The following is a 15,770-nucleotide window of genomic DNA, read 5'->3' on the forward strand; positions in this document are numbered from 1 at the left end:
TAAAAGGGAATCTTGTTGCGTGACAAGCATCGTTATTGGTACAGGTTCTATCGACTAGACATGGAAAAAATACATCGCTTTTAATATGCGGATGTAGGAAATATGGATTGTATCTCTTTATGGTGACTTTTTCTATGTCTAGTTGTTTTTAAGTAGGAAGATTGATGCATTGTGCGGTTAGTTTTGAATAGTTCTTTACGACGTATTATTGCTTCCTTTAAGTGAAGTCACCTATCCCTAAAGGAACATTCTTTATGTGAAATACATACATAGGAATAGCATTTCATTTGACTATGTATTTGTTTTTTGAATTCAATTCATTTTAGAAATGTTTGTTGTTTTTTATATGCTTGGATACGCTTTACTGCTTCCTTATACGAATGAAGTGGAATTCCCTTTTGCCCGATGCCCCTCGGCACGTTGAATTGACCTCAGTCCAAACCTTTATATCTCCTATTATGTCTATAGACCAACATACGAACAAACATAATCATCTAAATAAAACCGTTTACCCTTTTTACGGCGGGGTTAAACCCCATCAACCCTTTCAGACGGCATAAAATCAAAATAACTGCAAATGAACAATGATTTTAGGCACTGAAATAGCTTGTTTATTAATGTTAAAAATTACAATTATTTAATTAAACGATATTTAATTACAAAATAAGCTACTTAAATATTAAAATTTAAAGCGCAAATTATTGCAACAGAGCGCTCTTATATCACTTCCAATAAGAATCGTAATATCTAGTGATGTTTATATAATATCGATAAGCGGGGAGTCGAGGGCGAAATGACGTATTTATCCGCAAGTGACATTTCCGTCCGATAACTTGTGAGAGTGGAGCGTCCTGCCCCAAGGACTATTATACTGTCATCGCCAACGGGAGGGACTAGCCTCCATATGTTACGATGTTTGACTTATTTTATCGATAGGGTTACTGAACTTTACTAGTGTGCTAATTTTAAGATTCATATTTATGTGCCGTTTAATATGTTGACAACGTAAAATAAAACAAAGGGTTGTCTCAAAGGTTAACCTTAGAATGTTTTATGCAGTTTGCTCATTTTTTTAATATTGTAAATCATCTTGAATTTATTGTATGGCACAAAAAAAAATGTACTGAAACTTAAAGTGTATGCTAAACAAAAAGCTACACATGCGACATGACAAACATAGTTCATGTACAAGCAATCTAAGATAAGGATCATATAAAGTGGTCCCCGGGTGAAATATCATGATAGTAAAACGCCCCCGTATCTTATAGGTCTATTTTCTACGACACTTCGATATCACATGTCATCTACAATTTGCTATGAATATTTACAATCCTTGAGATTTTAATAGCTTTAAGCTGAACTATTTATGGTTTAAGTCCTCCCTTCAATTAGTTTTTTATTAATTGCAATGTATAATAGAGTCGTTAAAGTTTATTTTATTAATAACATTTATTTGGTGTGCCTATAGATATACTTACAGAGGTAGATATTTTATGAAGCTTCGATGTGTTAATTTTTTACAACATTCCTTACATTAATTATATTGTAATTTGAACTATAGTTAATTAATTACATAACAAATAATAAGAATGTGCCATTTCCGTACACTTCCAAAGTCCAGAATTCGTCGTCTTGACGATTCCTAACCATTCACATACTGCAATCAATCATCATGCGGCAATCATACTCTACATTTCACCGCTTCAATTACAATTGCCATTTCAATTTACCTTAAGCTAATCCTATATTACAATATTAGGAATATTCATCTCCACAAAACCAATAAACCCAATAAATAGCTCAACGTACATTGCGCCAATCGATACCGTCTCGGGTCAAGTATTTACAGATCTGCTCCTGACACTTCAGCTCGGTTGGTCTTGGGTCTCCTTGAGCTCCTAAATAGATGTCGAGAAGATTATCAAACTTTTATATTGATGGCGATTTTGTATGAACTTGCTAATCGCTTTTTGTACAAAACGAATTTATTAATGTTTACATTACGTTTCTCGATTTTTAACCGACGTTCCTAAAACAACGGAAGGTTCGAAGCCATGTTCGAAGCTATTTTTTGTTTTCCTTTATTTTTTAAGCGACTAAATTTATCTTTTTTAAGTACGCCCTTGAGTTAATCCATTTATGTCAAAATGAGAACTAATTAATACGGTCTATATATGTATATTTGTAACCACAATGCTCTTAGTACTTATTCTGATCAATCACAAATATGTCGTTTGTCGGGATTCGTTTTGCCAGTAGTATCGTAATATACAAGACATTATTTTGTACTCTCAATTAGCGAATATTATTGTTTTTACCTAATAAAACACATCTTTATAAAATCCTTTTAATTCCAGCACCATGGAGGAGGACAAAGACGAGGGGCCCGGCGTGCCCGACATGACGATGATGCCGCTCATCACAGAAGACGCCATTAACGACAACCTTCGGCGGCGGTACAAGCACGACCTCATATATGTATCCTTTTTACAATAGATTATACGATAATATTAAATACTAACTTATTAGTAAGTAAGTCTCCATGTACAACTTTGGTAATATTCGAACCTCATGTTTACAAGTTACATTAGAAAAACTAATTTACTACCTATATAATAATTAATAACACATGTTAATTATAATGATTAACTACATTTAAAGTCCCTCTATTCTCTTGTTACTAACATGAGTTATTTTAGCAACCAAAAAAGCTCTATTTCCTTTTCAACTTCGAGAATGTCAATCTAAATTTATCCTAACAAGTTAGTTGATTCAAAAACTAAAACGTTAAAAGCGTTCAGATAAAATTACATTATAATTAATTCGCAGTATTTCTGTACTACGTTCGTAATACATACCCGGGGGTTAAACTTAATGAAAGTCATCCGTTTTAATGCATAAGTATGTATTAGACTGGATGTGCCAATAAACTGGGCTATATATGGAATAATTTGCGATTAACTTCACGGTGCAATTACGAAATCTTAGCAAAGAGCGATACCTGAAATGACAGTCAAGATTTTTTGAACAGACTCGCTTATCTTTTGTATGATAAGTATGTGTAAGGTTTTAGGAATTCAGCATAATTACTTAAGGGATAATGATATCATTGCATGTCAACTGACAAAAATCTTACTGTGATTTATATTTATTGTAACAGTTCATATTCTGTACAATCTTCTCTGTATTTCTTATCATTAAAAAAATGTTATTATCTATACTTACTAATATTATAAAGCTGAAGAGTTTGTTTGTTTGTTTATTTGAACGCGCTAATCTCGGGAACTACTAGTCCGATTTGAAAAATTCTATCGGTGTTAGATAGCCCAATTATCGAGGAAGGCTGTAGGCTATATATATTATCTCGCTGAGACCAACACGAGTTGAGCACAGCTGGTCTATTATATAATCTATTTAATTTCTCTCTATTTAATTTTTCTGCAACTATACTTACTACATCAATTCACTTTCTTAACACAATAAACAGACATACACAGGATCTATTCTAGTGGCAGTGAATCCATACAAGGAGTTGGGATGTTACAATTTCGTGAGTATATTATTATTTGAATTATAATTAGGTCTAAAGATTAATTGTATAAATATTTAGTCTACAATACGTTATCATGCGATGACTCATTTGGATTTAACGGGAGCTTTATTTGACCGGAAGAAAGATAAATAATAATCCAAACCTACCGGGAACCAGTGATTAAATCAGGTTTAAAATAATTTATAAATAGCATCACATTGAGATTATAAATTATAGGACATTAATAAATATTATAGGACATTATTACACAAATCGACCTAGTCCCACAGTAAGCTCAATTAAGGCTTGTGTTGTGGGTACTAGGCGACGATAAATATAATATTTAATAAATACATATATAGATAATAACACCCAGACCCAAGAACAAATAATTGAGTTCATCACACAAATATTTGCCCTGACCGGGGATCGAACCCGGGACCGTCGGCTCAGTAGGCAGTTACTTTACCACTGCGCCAACCGCGTCGTCAAATATAAATAATTGTTTTGTTGTTTTAATTATGAATGGATATCCTATCCTGTTGGTCAAACATGTTTGTATTTTAAACAACAAATTGGTCGATGAATTCTGGTAATGGTAGATATAAAACTAACCATCTAGTTAATACCTATTCCTCTAAAACCACAAATATAATAGATTAAAAATCTCATATCTGCAACTAGAGCCTAAAGAATAATTAATGATTAGCTGAGCATTCCACGAGTCGCAGAGTAAATAGTAAATACCAAAAGTCCCGGCCAGTTGAATCAAAAACACCCTTAAATATATCCAAAAGCTGTGCTCAGCGTCATTGTTACAAGTGGACAAAGCTGCATTATACAAGAGCGTCAAGCTGTCGGTTTTTTATTTCCTTTTATTCATTGTGAGGACGCGTCAACAGGACTACAAAAATGCACTTTTATAAATCGCAGTTGTATACTGCCACTATTAAACGCAAATAAAAATTTAACTGGACATTGAAAGTGAAAAATTACAATTGCACATTCATGATGAATGACTAAAGATTTTATACACCACACTTTCTGAGGAATAATCAAGAATATACTAAACACAAGTAAGTAAAAAAAGAGCGTGTGCTCGCACACGGGTCAGAAGTGAAACTTCTTTGACAAGATTCAATCATTTGAATCGTCGCTTTACTGCATGACGTGACGGCGACCTTGAAATTTTACTCTCAACGCGCTTAAGAAGTATCACTTCAAAACTGTTTTTTTTTTCTTGTTTATTATATTGTAATTTATGCATTTTCAGGAGGATATGCAAAACTATCGCGGCAAAGCGTTTGGGAGTCTGTCACCACATGTGTTTGCGTTGGCTGAATCTGCATACAGCTCTTTACAGGTAAGTTATGGAATAATAAATTTTTAATGTATGCATTATAATAGTAAAATTGTCTATACAAATATTTGTATAATGCACACACATATTCAAATGTTCAGTAATTACAAGGAAAAAGTACCTCTTAATTAGCGCTACATTAACATTAAACTCTAAAACATGCTAATCTCAACAAAAAAAACTCATAAAATACAATTCTATTTCCAGAATGGTGAAAAGAACCAATCGGTAGTGATATCAGGAGAGAGTGGTGCAGGCAAGACGGAGACTACAAAGTTGATTCTACAGTACTTATGTGCGGCGGGGGGACAGGCGTCGTGGGCTGAACAGCAGATATTGGAAGCAAATACTGTTCTAGAAGCTTTTGGTAAGTAAAGGAAATATATTTAAAGACATATAAGAAGTTCTTTACTTCAGTGAAATGATGGTGGAATCGAAATAGGGTAATAGCCTGAGTAAATCAACTAAAATAAAATAATAAATAATAATATCTTTGCCGTCAAGGTGGATCCCAAGAAAGAAATCAAATTAGATAATTGTGATTCATCAATTTTCTCCATCTTTTAGGTAACGCAAAAACAGTACGAAATGACAACTCATCCCGTTTCGGCAAGTTCGTAGAAGTCCGGTTGGACCACAGGGGTGGCATTAAGGGCGCTGTTCTTAGGGACTTCTTACTAGAGAGGGCGCGGATAACTGGCCCGGCGCCCCGGGAAACTAACTACCATGTCTTCTATCAGCTCGTGGAAGGAGCAAGGGTAAATTTAAAGCATATTTCTATATGTAATTTTTAGTTTAAGCTTTAATTTCACAATATGTTACATAATTCCTGATTCCAGAAGCATCTAACACATTCTATCATAACTTATATAAAAATTTTAATCTTTCTACGTAATTTCATCTAGAAACTTCGATCCATCATTCCACCATCGCTACCTAGCGATAAGGCCGCCCTTTGCTTTTTAAAATTTATTTTCTATATTGCTTTTTGTATTTATGTCTATAGCAATAAAGGCATTTCATTTCATTTTCGTTTTCACCACAAACCATCTAAAATTCTCGAACATTCCAGCACAACGCTGAACTCAAAGCGACCCTCCGTCTCCGTGACGACATACGCTTCAAGTACCTTCTGGAAGAGCGCGAAGAGGCCCCAGTAAGGTCCGAACCTGGGCGTTTGGAGGCGCTGCAGCTTGCGCTAACTGTGCTGCAAGTCCCGCCGCACATGTGCGAGGGGCTGTTTAAAGTGCTCGCGGCTGTGCTGTGGCTCGGCAATGTGCAGTTCCAGGTACATATTTGTATAAGTTATCCTTTTTGACCCTAAGACCCCTTCCTATCTCAAAAATAAATTTATCTTCCTGCATTGTGAAAATTATTCTCTTCGTTCTGTGGATAGGCTTGTTCTGGGCATTCCTTTTCACCGCACACACTTCTATGGCGATTCCTTTGCGGTTAAACTCTGGAATGCCTTGCCGATAAATATCAGACAAGCCCAAACGCTATCCACATTCAAAAGCCTTGTCAGGAATCATTACTTGAATCTTGCTTTTGACTCGGGATAGTATATTTTAGCTCATGATCTCTCTTTCGCTGTAATTTGCCTTTTATACATATTATATTATGTAAATGTATTACGATATGTATTGTATGTATTTATTTTACTTATGGTATGTATAATTATAGGTATATACGTTTGTATATATATGATATCTATTATTATATCTATTTATTATTTATAGTATATTTATTAGTATATTTTTTTTTTCTATTAGTTTTATATTACATAATTATTGCGTATACTTTTTACCCACCTCCTTTTATTCTATTATGTTATCCCATCATCAGTTGGTTGCCTGGAAGAAATCACTTATAAGTGATAAGGCCGCCATCTGTGCTGTGTCTTCTTTTAGTATAAGTTTTCTTTTTGTAATTTTTTTTGTTGGCAGTACAATAAAGTATTTAAATAAATAAATAAATAAATAAGTTATCTTTACAAAGTTCTTTGGAATTCATCTTTTACATTAATCATGTTAAACTCATGATTCAAACAGGTTAGATTCAAAACATTTCTTAAAGCCCAAATGCAATATATATGACGCAAGTTGCATAATATATTTAAGAACCAAGAAGCAAAATTTTTCGTTCCATATGTACGCGCTCAATTTTTCTACAATGCCAGCGACTACCTACCGTCATAATAACAACTTCCTACCATGTCAGCAACTGACACACTGATAAATCTTTTTAAAACCCATACCTAACTTTAAAAACAACTTTAAAGATATCATACACATAACCAGCAAGTTTAACAAAAAATTGGTTGTCTGTAAACAGTAAAGTCGGTTTACTGAAGATAGTTGAACGTGACAACGGCCGATTGTGCTTCTTTATCGCTCGTTCCGCGCTCTCACTTGCACTTCAAGCCTTAGATGGAACGCCTCAGAGCGAGGTAACGCCGCATGAGTGCGTGCATCCGGCTCTATCGAATTATAAGACGTTGTCACATCAAAAATCTTCTCCTTCCAGGACATAGACGGCGAACGCACGACCCTAGCGCCAGAAGACGCAGAAGCAGTGGATGCTGTCGCCAATCTGTTGGGCCTCGCGCCGCCCACAGCACAGCGCGTGTTGTTAGAGAGACAGATCAACGTGCGGGGGAATGTTACGGACATACCGTTTAGATTGCATGAAGTGAGTGTGATTTTATATTCGAGTTAAAATAAAAAAAAAAATATTACAAATAAATACTTTGAAAAAGTATTGATGAAATATTCTTTAGGCATCTTAATAAATAAATCTCATGTCACAATGTTTGTCCTCAATGGACTCCTAAACCACTAAACCGATTATAATAAAATTCGCACACCATGTGCAGTTCGATCCAACTTGAGAGATAGGATAGTTTAAACATGTAGGTACCACGGGCGAAGCCGGGGCGGACCGCTAGTACCTATATAAAATTTTCTATGCACACAGACAGTATCTTATTTACTACTACCTAATACTTAGGTACTTATACTTCAATTATGTTTCTTAGCTAAGAATTTACATCAATACAAAGAAACCCATGTACATAATATTGATGTTTTGCATTAAAACAAAACATGTATTATGTGTCGAATAAAACACACAGCGTTGGTGAAGAAAGCTGTCTATGAATCCTATATATCTCTATGAAAAAGGGTCACCTTACCGAATATCGATGGATCTTTCACCTCACTAGCAAGAGCGCGTCCCTAGTATGTCATCTGTCATCGCCAATTTGACATCACCTTTGAAGCGCTGTCATCTGCCTCTGCCGGCATAGCATCTTCATCAGCAAGCAGTAAACTGCAACGCTGTGTGTTTTATTCGACACATAATACATGTTTTGTTTTAATGCAAAACATCAATATTATGTGTCTTTCTAAAACACACAGCGTTGGTGAAGATGTGTTTGATATCTGCTGGTGAAGAAAGACATACAAACGCTATGTTGAAAATAAATTATCTTGTTAATATTGTAATACCTAAGAGTATTAACAACTTAAATTTCATTCCTTTCAGAATGTTAAATGAACCTCTTGTATTGTAAAATAAAGTTATATTTTAAATTCTAAAAACAATACAAGGGGGTTATGTAGCAACAACAAAAATAGTTTTTCTTTCATGTAAGAACTAACCATATATCCTCTAAATTTTAAATTATTCTCCTCAGATAATCATAAGCCAATACTAATGAACTAAGTCTTAGAACCTAAGAACTGATTTATTATTTCTCTGTATCTTTGAAACAAATCAAAGTTCAAATAATAAGATAAAAATAACATTTTAAAAATTATAACTCAAAGGAAGATCAATGTCATCAAGGATAAACAATGGAGCCTCTAAGGCTAAATACTACAGTAAATAACATCTGTATATAAAATAACTATAATACCAATGTTAACACAACTGTACCTTAAGCTTAAAGCATGTTTGTTACACATTGATCATTACTTGGATCTTAAATCAATTACAATTAATTAAATAATTAATTAAACAGTTTAAGGTTACCTTAAAGTAAACCAGACTCACTGGCACTGGCTAAATTGACTGATCGACAGTAAAACTTTATAAAGGACTGTATGGTCCTTCCATTGCCTCAACAGGTTGGTGCCCTTACCACCTTCTTGAAGCCACTGCTGGACAGGGTTGCTACTGTCTTTAAGATTTGGAAGGACCTTATCTAGCCAGACATAAAGGTTTGTGTTGCAAGCTTAAAGGGTCCGCCCCTCTATAGATAAGAATCAATTATCTATTTTTAAGACTGAAAATCAGTCCTTTGTTACTTGAACCAACCTTTCCACATGGGTCACTGGGCATATTTATGTGTCTGGTTGTCCTCACAACCGACCCCTGATGGATAATATGTTGTTGTATCCATTTTATATCCAAATTCAGGTCAGGTTATAATCTTATTTTGCTGCGATAAAAAACTCTATTTTGAGATCTTCAGAAGTCATGTTCATGTCATGAGCTTCTCGGCCTGACCCCAGTAATAGCATAAGAGCTCCTGAGAGAATAGGGTCAGCTTGCTTATGATAGACCTAGGCTAATTAAAATTAATTAATTTAATTTAATTAGCTAAATAGAATCTCTGTGTACTAGATTACATGCATTCTTCTTTTTTTTTTTTTTTTTTTCGCATTATGAAAGTCACCTCCTGCTTGGAGGATCATATGTTGGCACTGTGGAGGGGCACCACTACCTAACTGCTCTTTCTCCTTTGCTCTACAATGGGCTTTTTTCTCCCCCCCCCCCCTTTTTCTGACTGAGCAGTTGGGGGGTAAGGCCATTCACCAATGGTCTGAGTGCTCCTGACTTCCGGGTCAATAACCATATATAACCATAATAGTCAATAACCATAAGCCATCTTTAGGCGCTTGACATCGAGTTGCGGAGAAATGTCCGTATATTATTATTATTTATTATATTAACCATAAGCCACCCTTGGGTGCTATGTATCTGCCCGGGTCCCGGGGTGCGAGGTGCGCTAGTACACTTGGAGGATTATCCTTGGAAGGGAATATTCAGCCTAGGCGTCAGCTCCATCAACGACTGCAGATGTCGCATAATTCGAAGCAGGCTTTGGCAAATATGGCCTGGCACTAAATCACCTCTTTGGATAGCGGAATGGACCATATCAGGAGCCTCCGAAATATATTTCCTGTTGCACAAGGTAGGAGAAGCCACTCCGGTACAGGTAGATTTCTTGAGAGGCAATCTAAATCAAAAGCCATTTAGGCGTCCTGGAAGCGTGCCAAGAGTTATTCTCAACTTCTCATCTAGGTACAGTTACTCAGTTGTGAGGGCTAAGAGAGTTAGCAACCTTTGTATGTGGGCGACCAAAGTCTGATTGGTTGCTTGGGCTACAGGATGTGCGCCCCTTTCAATCTACTCAGAAGCATTTTTATTGCATACCTATGGTACACTACATATAAGTCAGAAATTCTAAGGCCAAGTCCCCTGCTTCCCTCTCCATTTCTCTGACAGGTAAGTACTGTTCAGATGTCCTACTCAGCCCGCATCCGCGGTATCTGTAGTTAGGAAGTGACAAACTTGTTCTTTTACAAAGACTATGACATTTCTGTGTATGTTGTCTTTTCCACAGCTTGTAAGTCTTGTGTAGCATGTAGAGGGAAAGCCTATCTCTCTTGGTCTGCTGTGCGCGAAACTCTAGAGAAATACCTGGAGGCGACAACTGTACAGTCCTCTCAGTGTTAGATGTCTAGAACTGTCTGCAACTCTTATTTAGTGCAAGACATGGTCCTCTTAATGACTACCACAGTATGCTCTATCTTTGAAGCTTTTGGGACTAGCAATAACACAGACATTTCTATACTATCACACATGAGGCACAAGTATCCAGGTTTACAATGTACATTTTGTAATTGATGTGCCAAACCTGCTTTCCCAAAATCTCTATGGTCTCCGGGACCTGTAAAGTTAATTGGAACAATCCTTGTAGACAAAAAGATAATTGTCTAACTAGAAGGCTGTGGCTCATTCTGTGGCTTTACTAAAATCTCCATGGTCTCCGAGACCTGTGAAGTTAAATTATTAGAATAATCCTGATAGTCTAACTAAATCAGAGGGCTGTGGCCCTTTTTGTGATTGGAGTGCCAATCAAGCTTTACCAATATCTCCATGGTCTTCGCGACCTGTGAAGTTGAATTGGAATAGTTCTGCCCATCAGGCTTTACCAAAACCTCCATGGTCTCCGCGACCTGTGAAGTTAAATTGGATTAGTCATGGTAGACCCAAAAGATAATTGTCCAACTAAACCAGAATGGACTTTATGTGGCTGTAGTGCCAATCAAGCTTTTCCAAAATCCTCACAGTCTACAAGACCTGTGAAGTTAATTTTGTAACAGTCTCAATAGACCAAACTTAATAGCTTAAATAAAACAGAAAGAGGGCACCTCTAGCTTGTAGGGTCTCCGCGACCATTTGAAATGGCTGCAATATGCAGGCAGAAAATAGGCCAATGATGCCTGATTGTACAAGCCAATCCTGGCCTTGGAAGAATCTCATTACTGTTACCAATGATGTCTAATTTTACAAGCCAATCCTGGCTTTGTAAAAATTTAATTACCGTTATAAGTTATAACCTGTGATATGTATCAAAATTACCTGGTTAATACCTAGGTGTTTAGGTGTCACAGATTGAATATCAACCTGGCGGAGCCATCAGCTCTTATTGCCAGAAGCATATCTGAATGTAAGTATGGCATATATTTCTCTGTGTCTTTCTGGACACTCAGTTCTTTCAGCATAACCATACTAAGCTAATCATGGCTAAGGACGCCTTGTACATATTTTCAGTACGTATTTTTGTAGAAGATACAAATAAAAAATACAAAGATTTTGGTTACCTTACTGTTGATATTATAAAAATTTTATCACGCCTGAGTGTTAATTTTAAGGCAAGCTCTTTCACTTAAGTAAGAAAGGAACTAGCTAAACATCATTATCATCGGTAACATTATAAGCAAGAATGATATCATTCAACTGTTCGGGGATATGGTAAATATGGGTCCTTGATGATGATAACGTATATAAACATATCTACATCTCCTAATATGCAATGTCTATTTCTTATGATTTTTCAATACTTATTCAAATAAGTACCCATAGAATCAAAGCTTATTCTGGTATCAATTGACTATGAAAACACGCTCTTTATGTTAAGAATTATTTACCATAAACTAGGTAATCTCAACTTGTAGTAATCAGTACCTCATACTGAAAATTGTGTGAGACCGTTGTTCACATTATACATTCTATATCATATCTTAAGTAATGTAAAATCTATATGTGACATGTTTGATACATGATAGATATGTAAATTATATTATAATAGTTAATTAACAATTTCTTCTCTTTAGAATATTGTGATAGACAGGTTTTGTACCTATCTAAAATATAAGTACCTCTTAATTGTTTTGAACTAATTGTGTAGTAGTGGGCACTAAGTAGTAGGTACTCACTTTTGTTGAGGTAGTTACAATTGAATGGTCAAAGTGATTGAGATACCTCACTACCTGCTGCTGGGGCTCGTTAGTCATAGGGGATCACGGTCGATTCCATAAACCTAAGTACCTTCTACCTAGGTAGCCTAACGATATCTCACAATTCTGGTTAAAAGCAATACTTGACACAGTAACCAATGTGCCTGTGTATGATAAATAAACCCGATGATAATATAGCGATCTCACTATAGGCATGCATTGTGTTTTATTATTAATTACCTACATCTAAATATTGATGTATTTGTGTCAAATACTGTGAAAATATGTATGCCACGTGTTGCATGGAATTCTATGCACGAGTCCGGACATGTTATGACAAGTCTGATTGTACTTACGGAATTTCTCGTCTCCCGGTCTCTTGGGCAGTGACGAACCATTGCTTCTCTCGTCCTCCGAGGACGAAAAAGAGTTCCCGCCACTATTATACATACCAAAGCACCGGTTTTCGAATTTTCTTCCGACAACGTGGTCTTTTGTGTTTCATATTGGAACTAATTCCGTTCCTAAACCAATTACTACTAAAATTTAACGCTTTATGTGTTTTATTCAGGTAAAAGTAACTTAATCTGATCACTTTTACTAGAGATAAATACTAATTATATTCTGCGCGATGTTATTGCGCACGAATTCATAAACGCTATGCCGGCAGAGGCAGATGACAGCGCTTCAAAGGTGATGTCAAATTGGCGATGACAGATGACATACTAGGGACGCGCTCTTGCTAGTGAGGTGAAAGATCCATCGATATTCGGTAAGGTGACCCTTTTTCATAGAGATATATAGGATTCATAGACAGCTTTCTTCACCAACGCTGTGTGTTTTAGAAAGACACATAATATTTTATAATATATGCTATTTACTTACCGGGGCGACGCCGCACGCATTTTTCTATTCTTTAAATGAAAATCTCATTTATGAATCTATAAAACTAAGTATCAATATGTAACTTATAACTCGATAACTCCTGTTAAAGTTGTACTAACTTTTTTACTATTTAAATAATAATAATTTCCAGGCCCGGGAAAACCGTCACGCCATGGCACGTGCTCTATATTCCAGAACGTTCGCGTGGCTCGTCCGCCATGTTAACAGCTGTTCCGCGCCGGGACGCGAAGCGAAGCGGGCGCTCGGCGTGCTCGATATATTCGGCTTCGAGAACTTCGCGTCGAACTCTCTAGAACAATTGTGTATTAATTACGCTAACGAGAAGCTGCATATGTTCTTTAATAATTACGTGTTCGCGTTGGAGCAGGAGATTGTGAGTTTATTTTTTGTATTTCAATTGTTCTCATAAGAATTGTTTGGATGTTCAATAAGTGCGAATGAATTGTGTTAAATTGGATGTTTTATATGTTATAATATAACATGAGTTTAATACAACAAAATCTCGAATCAATTCGTTTCAGAAGGACTTGTGAATCGTTCTAAAAAATAAACTGATGTCGATCCGAAATACCATTGAAATAGTTAATTTAGTTACAATAAAATTGCCATTAATAATAATTATCTTTTCGTTACAGTATCGACAAGAAGGGATAAAGTACAACCAAATACAATTCACAGACAACGCCGCGTGTCTTGAATTGCTAGAAAAGCCGCCGCGCAGTTTATTGAAACTGCTCAGTGAACAATGCCATATGCCAAAGGTTTGCCATTTTCCTTATTTCTTATTTTGAAATTGGAAACGGTTAATTATCTCTAATGTGAAATGTAATGAATTAATATTTGATTTTTGTTATATGTATTTTATTCTCTTTATATGATTATACGCAAAATAACAGTAATAAATCGTCAAAATTACAGAAGTTCAAAATCAGAAAATAAATGAGAATATAGGAATTTGAATGAATTACTAATAGAAAAATTTAATTCTTTACCTTTTGTACTTCAGGGTTCCGACAGCGCCTACCTCACAAACATTCAAAGTGAGTTCGGCGAACATCAAACATTCGTCAAAGGTTCCCGTCGGAAATGGGAAGAAGAATTCGGGGTACAACACTACGCGGGCACAGTGACGTACAGCGTACAGGGATTTGTCGATAAAAACCGCGATACACAGCAAGATGCGTTTATCGACCATTTGAGCAGATCGGCTAACCCCTTTGTGAGAGAACTCGCTGATTATGTGCAGGATTTGGCGCCGCCTGGACAGGTAATAATGTAATATTGAAGAAATTCTAGATAATTTAGTCCTAAAATATTGGTAGTTTACCAATAGTATCCCTTAGTTTTATTTGTATTACATTTTGTGAATATGTTTTCAAATAAGTTAAATCTAAAGTTTTCTATCCAGTTAGGGCTGACATTGATCCCAAAACTAAACTGAAATTAAACATAAGGATAGAGGATAAGAAACACGAAGTATTTGCTACTATAATAGTTCAATAAACTTAAAAGGCAATAAAAATTCATTTATAATTCTAGCACATTTTTTCTTTTGTTTCACCTTCCTTTTTGCTCTAATATAAATAATAGAAATATCAATTTATACAGGATGTATCGCTCTCAAGCCCCGGTTCAACGAGCACAACACAACGCGGCACTTCCAAAGGCAGACCCACTGTAGTGGACACTTTTAGAGCACAGTTGCAATCTTTAGTAGATATGCTGCAAGTTACTGATGTATGGTGAGTCCTTCCGATGACTTTAGATTAAAAATTATGATGTACGAATGAATTTTTCAGTAGGCATCTTCGAAATGAATCGAATGACCATTCGACTTGTGTAATATATTTTTGGTACAAAATTGTAATCTCAACTTCTACGAAATTTTTAAAAATCATCATAGAATTTTTTTGATCGATAGTTCTTTGTTCTTAATTTTAACTCCTTAAAACGTTTAGTTATCTTGTAAAGCTAGTATTCAATACAACTATGCATTGCTACTATTATGTTGCAGCTAATAAATAAATTTTAGTTTTACCTTATCATACGCTGACTTGCAACCTATAACCTAATCAAACAGGTATGTCCGCTGCATAAAGCCGAACGAGCACAAAGTAGCTGGCAAATACAACGAGCAACTAGTACTTGAACAATTACGGTACCTGGGCATGAACGAAATCGTTCGCATTCGTCGTGATGGCTATCCTGTGCATCTACCCGCACCATTGTTTTGTGCAAGATACCGATGTTTATTACCGCATCCTAGACCACGGGAACCTGATGTCACGTAAGTATTGGACCCTACTCTTTCAGGATCCTGAAGGAAAATTTATATAATATGTACATTCAACTACAATAAGAGTTAAAGAGCGTGGTTTAAATGTGTAGCACCTTTATTCTGAGCGTAATACTGCTACTTGCAACAGAGGTTGCGGGATCC

The 15,770-nt window shown here is 35.8% G+C and overlaps 1 protein-coding gene and 1 long non-coding RNA gene across 8 annotated transcripts in view; one reads left to right on the forward strand and one right to left on the reverse strand.

Moving 5' to 3' along the window:
* Myo81F (unconventional myosin 81F) overlaps positions 1–15,770 on the forward strand; it is a 95,197-nt gene that overhangs the window by 59,050 nt on the left and 20,377 nt on the right. For both annotated transcript variants that reach the window (XM_089706968.1, XM_089706970.1), the window contains exons 3-14: positions 2,358–2,478; positions 3,488–3,550; positions 4,806–4,895; positions 5,100–5,259; positions 5,460–5,650; positions 5,965–6,180; positions 7,419–7,583; positions 13,461–13,703; positions 13,966–14,091; positions 14,337–14,597; positions 14,939–15,072; positions 15,411–15,617. In XM_089706968.1, coding sequence (XP_089563094.1) covers positions 2,362–2,478; positions 3,488–3,550; positions 4,806–4,895; positions 5,100–5,259; positions 5,460–5,650; positions 5,965–6,180; positions 7,419–7,583; positions 13,461–13,703; positions 13,966–14,091; positions 14,337–14,597; positions 14,939–15,072; positions 15,411–15,617 — 1,973 coding nt within the window. In that variant the 5' untranslated portion in view covers positions 2,358–2,361. The remainder of the gene's footprint in view (positions 1–2,357; positions 2,479–3,487; positions 3,551–4,805; positions 4,896–5,099; positions 5,260–5,459; positions 5,651–5,964; positions 6,181–7,418; positions 7,584–13,460; positions 13,704–13,965; positions 14,092–14,336; positions 14,598–14,938; positions 15,073–15,410; positions 15,618–15,770) is intronic.
* Positions 7,965–13,283, reverse strand: LOC149480599 (uncharacterized). Of its 6 annotated transcripts, none has more exons than XR_016317071.1 (2): positions 12,781–13,283; positions 7,965–8,187 (listed from the first exon to the last, which is right to left on the reverse strand). It is a non-coding gene; the product is annotated as an uncharacterized LOC149480599 (long non-coding RNA). The 6 variants fall into 6 exon arrangements; XR_016317070.1 differs by having other exon boundaries at positions 7,965–8,222; XR_016317069.1 differs by having other exon boundaries at positions 7,965–8,230.

This window comes from Colias philodice, chromosome 18 (genome assembly GCF_061535455.1).
Source record: "Colias philodice isolate Cphi_HAF_F1 chromosome 18, ilColPhil1 Martin Lab GWU primary, whole genome shotgun sequence".
Taxonomy (NCBI): domain Eukaryota; kingdom Metazoa; phylum Arthropoda; class Insecta; order Lepidoptera; family Pieridae; genus Colias; species Colias philodice.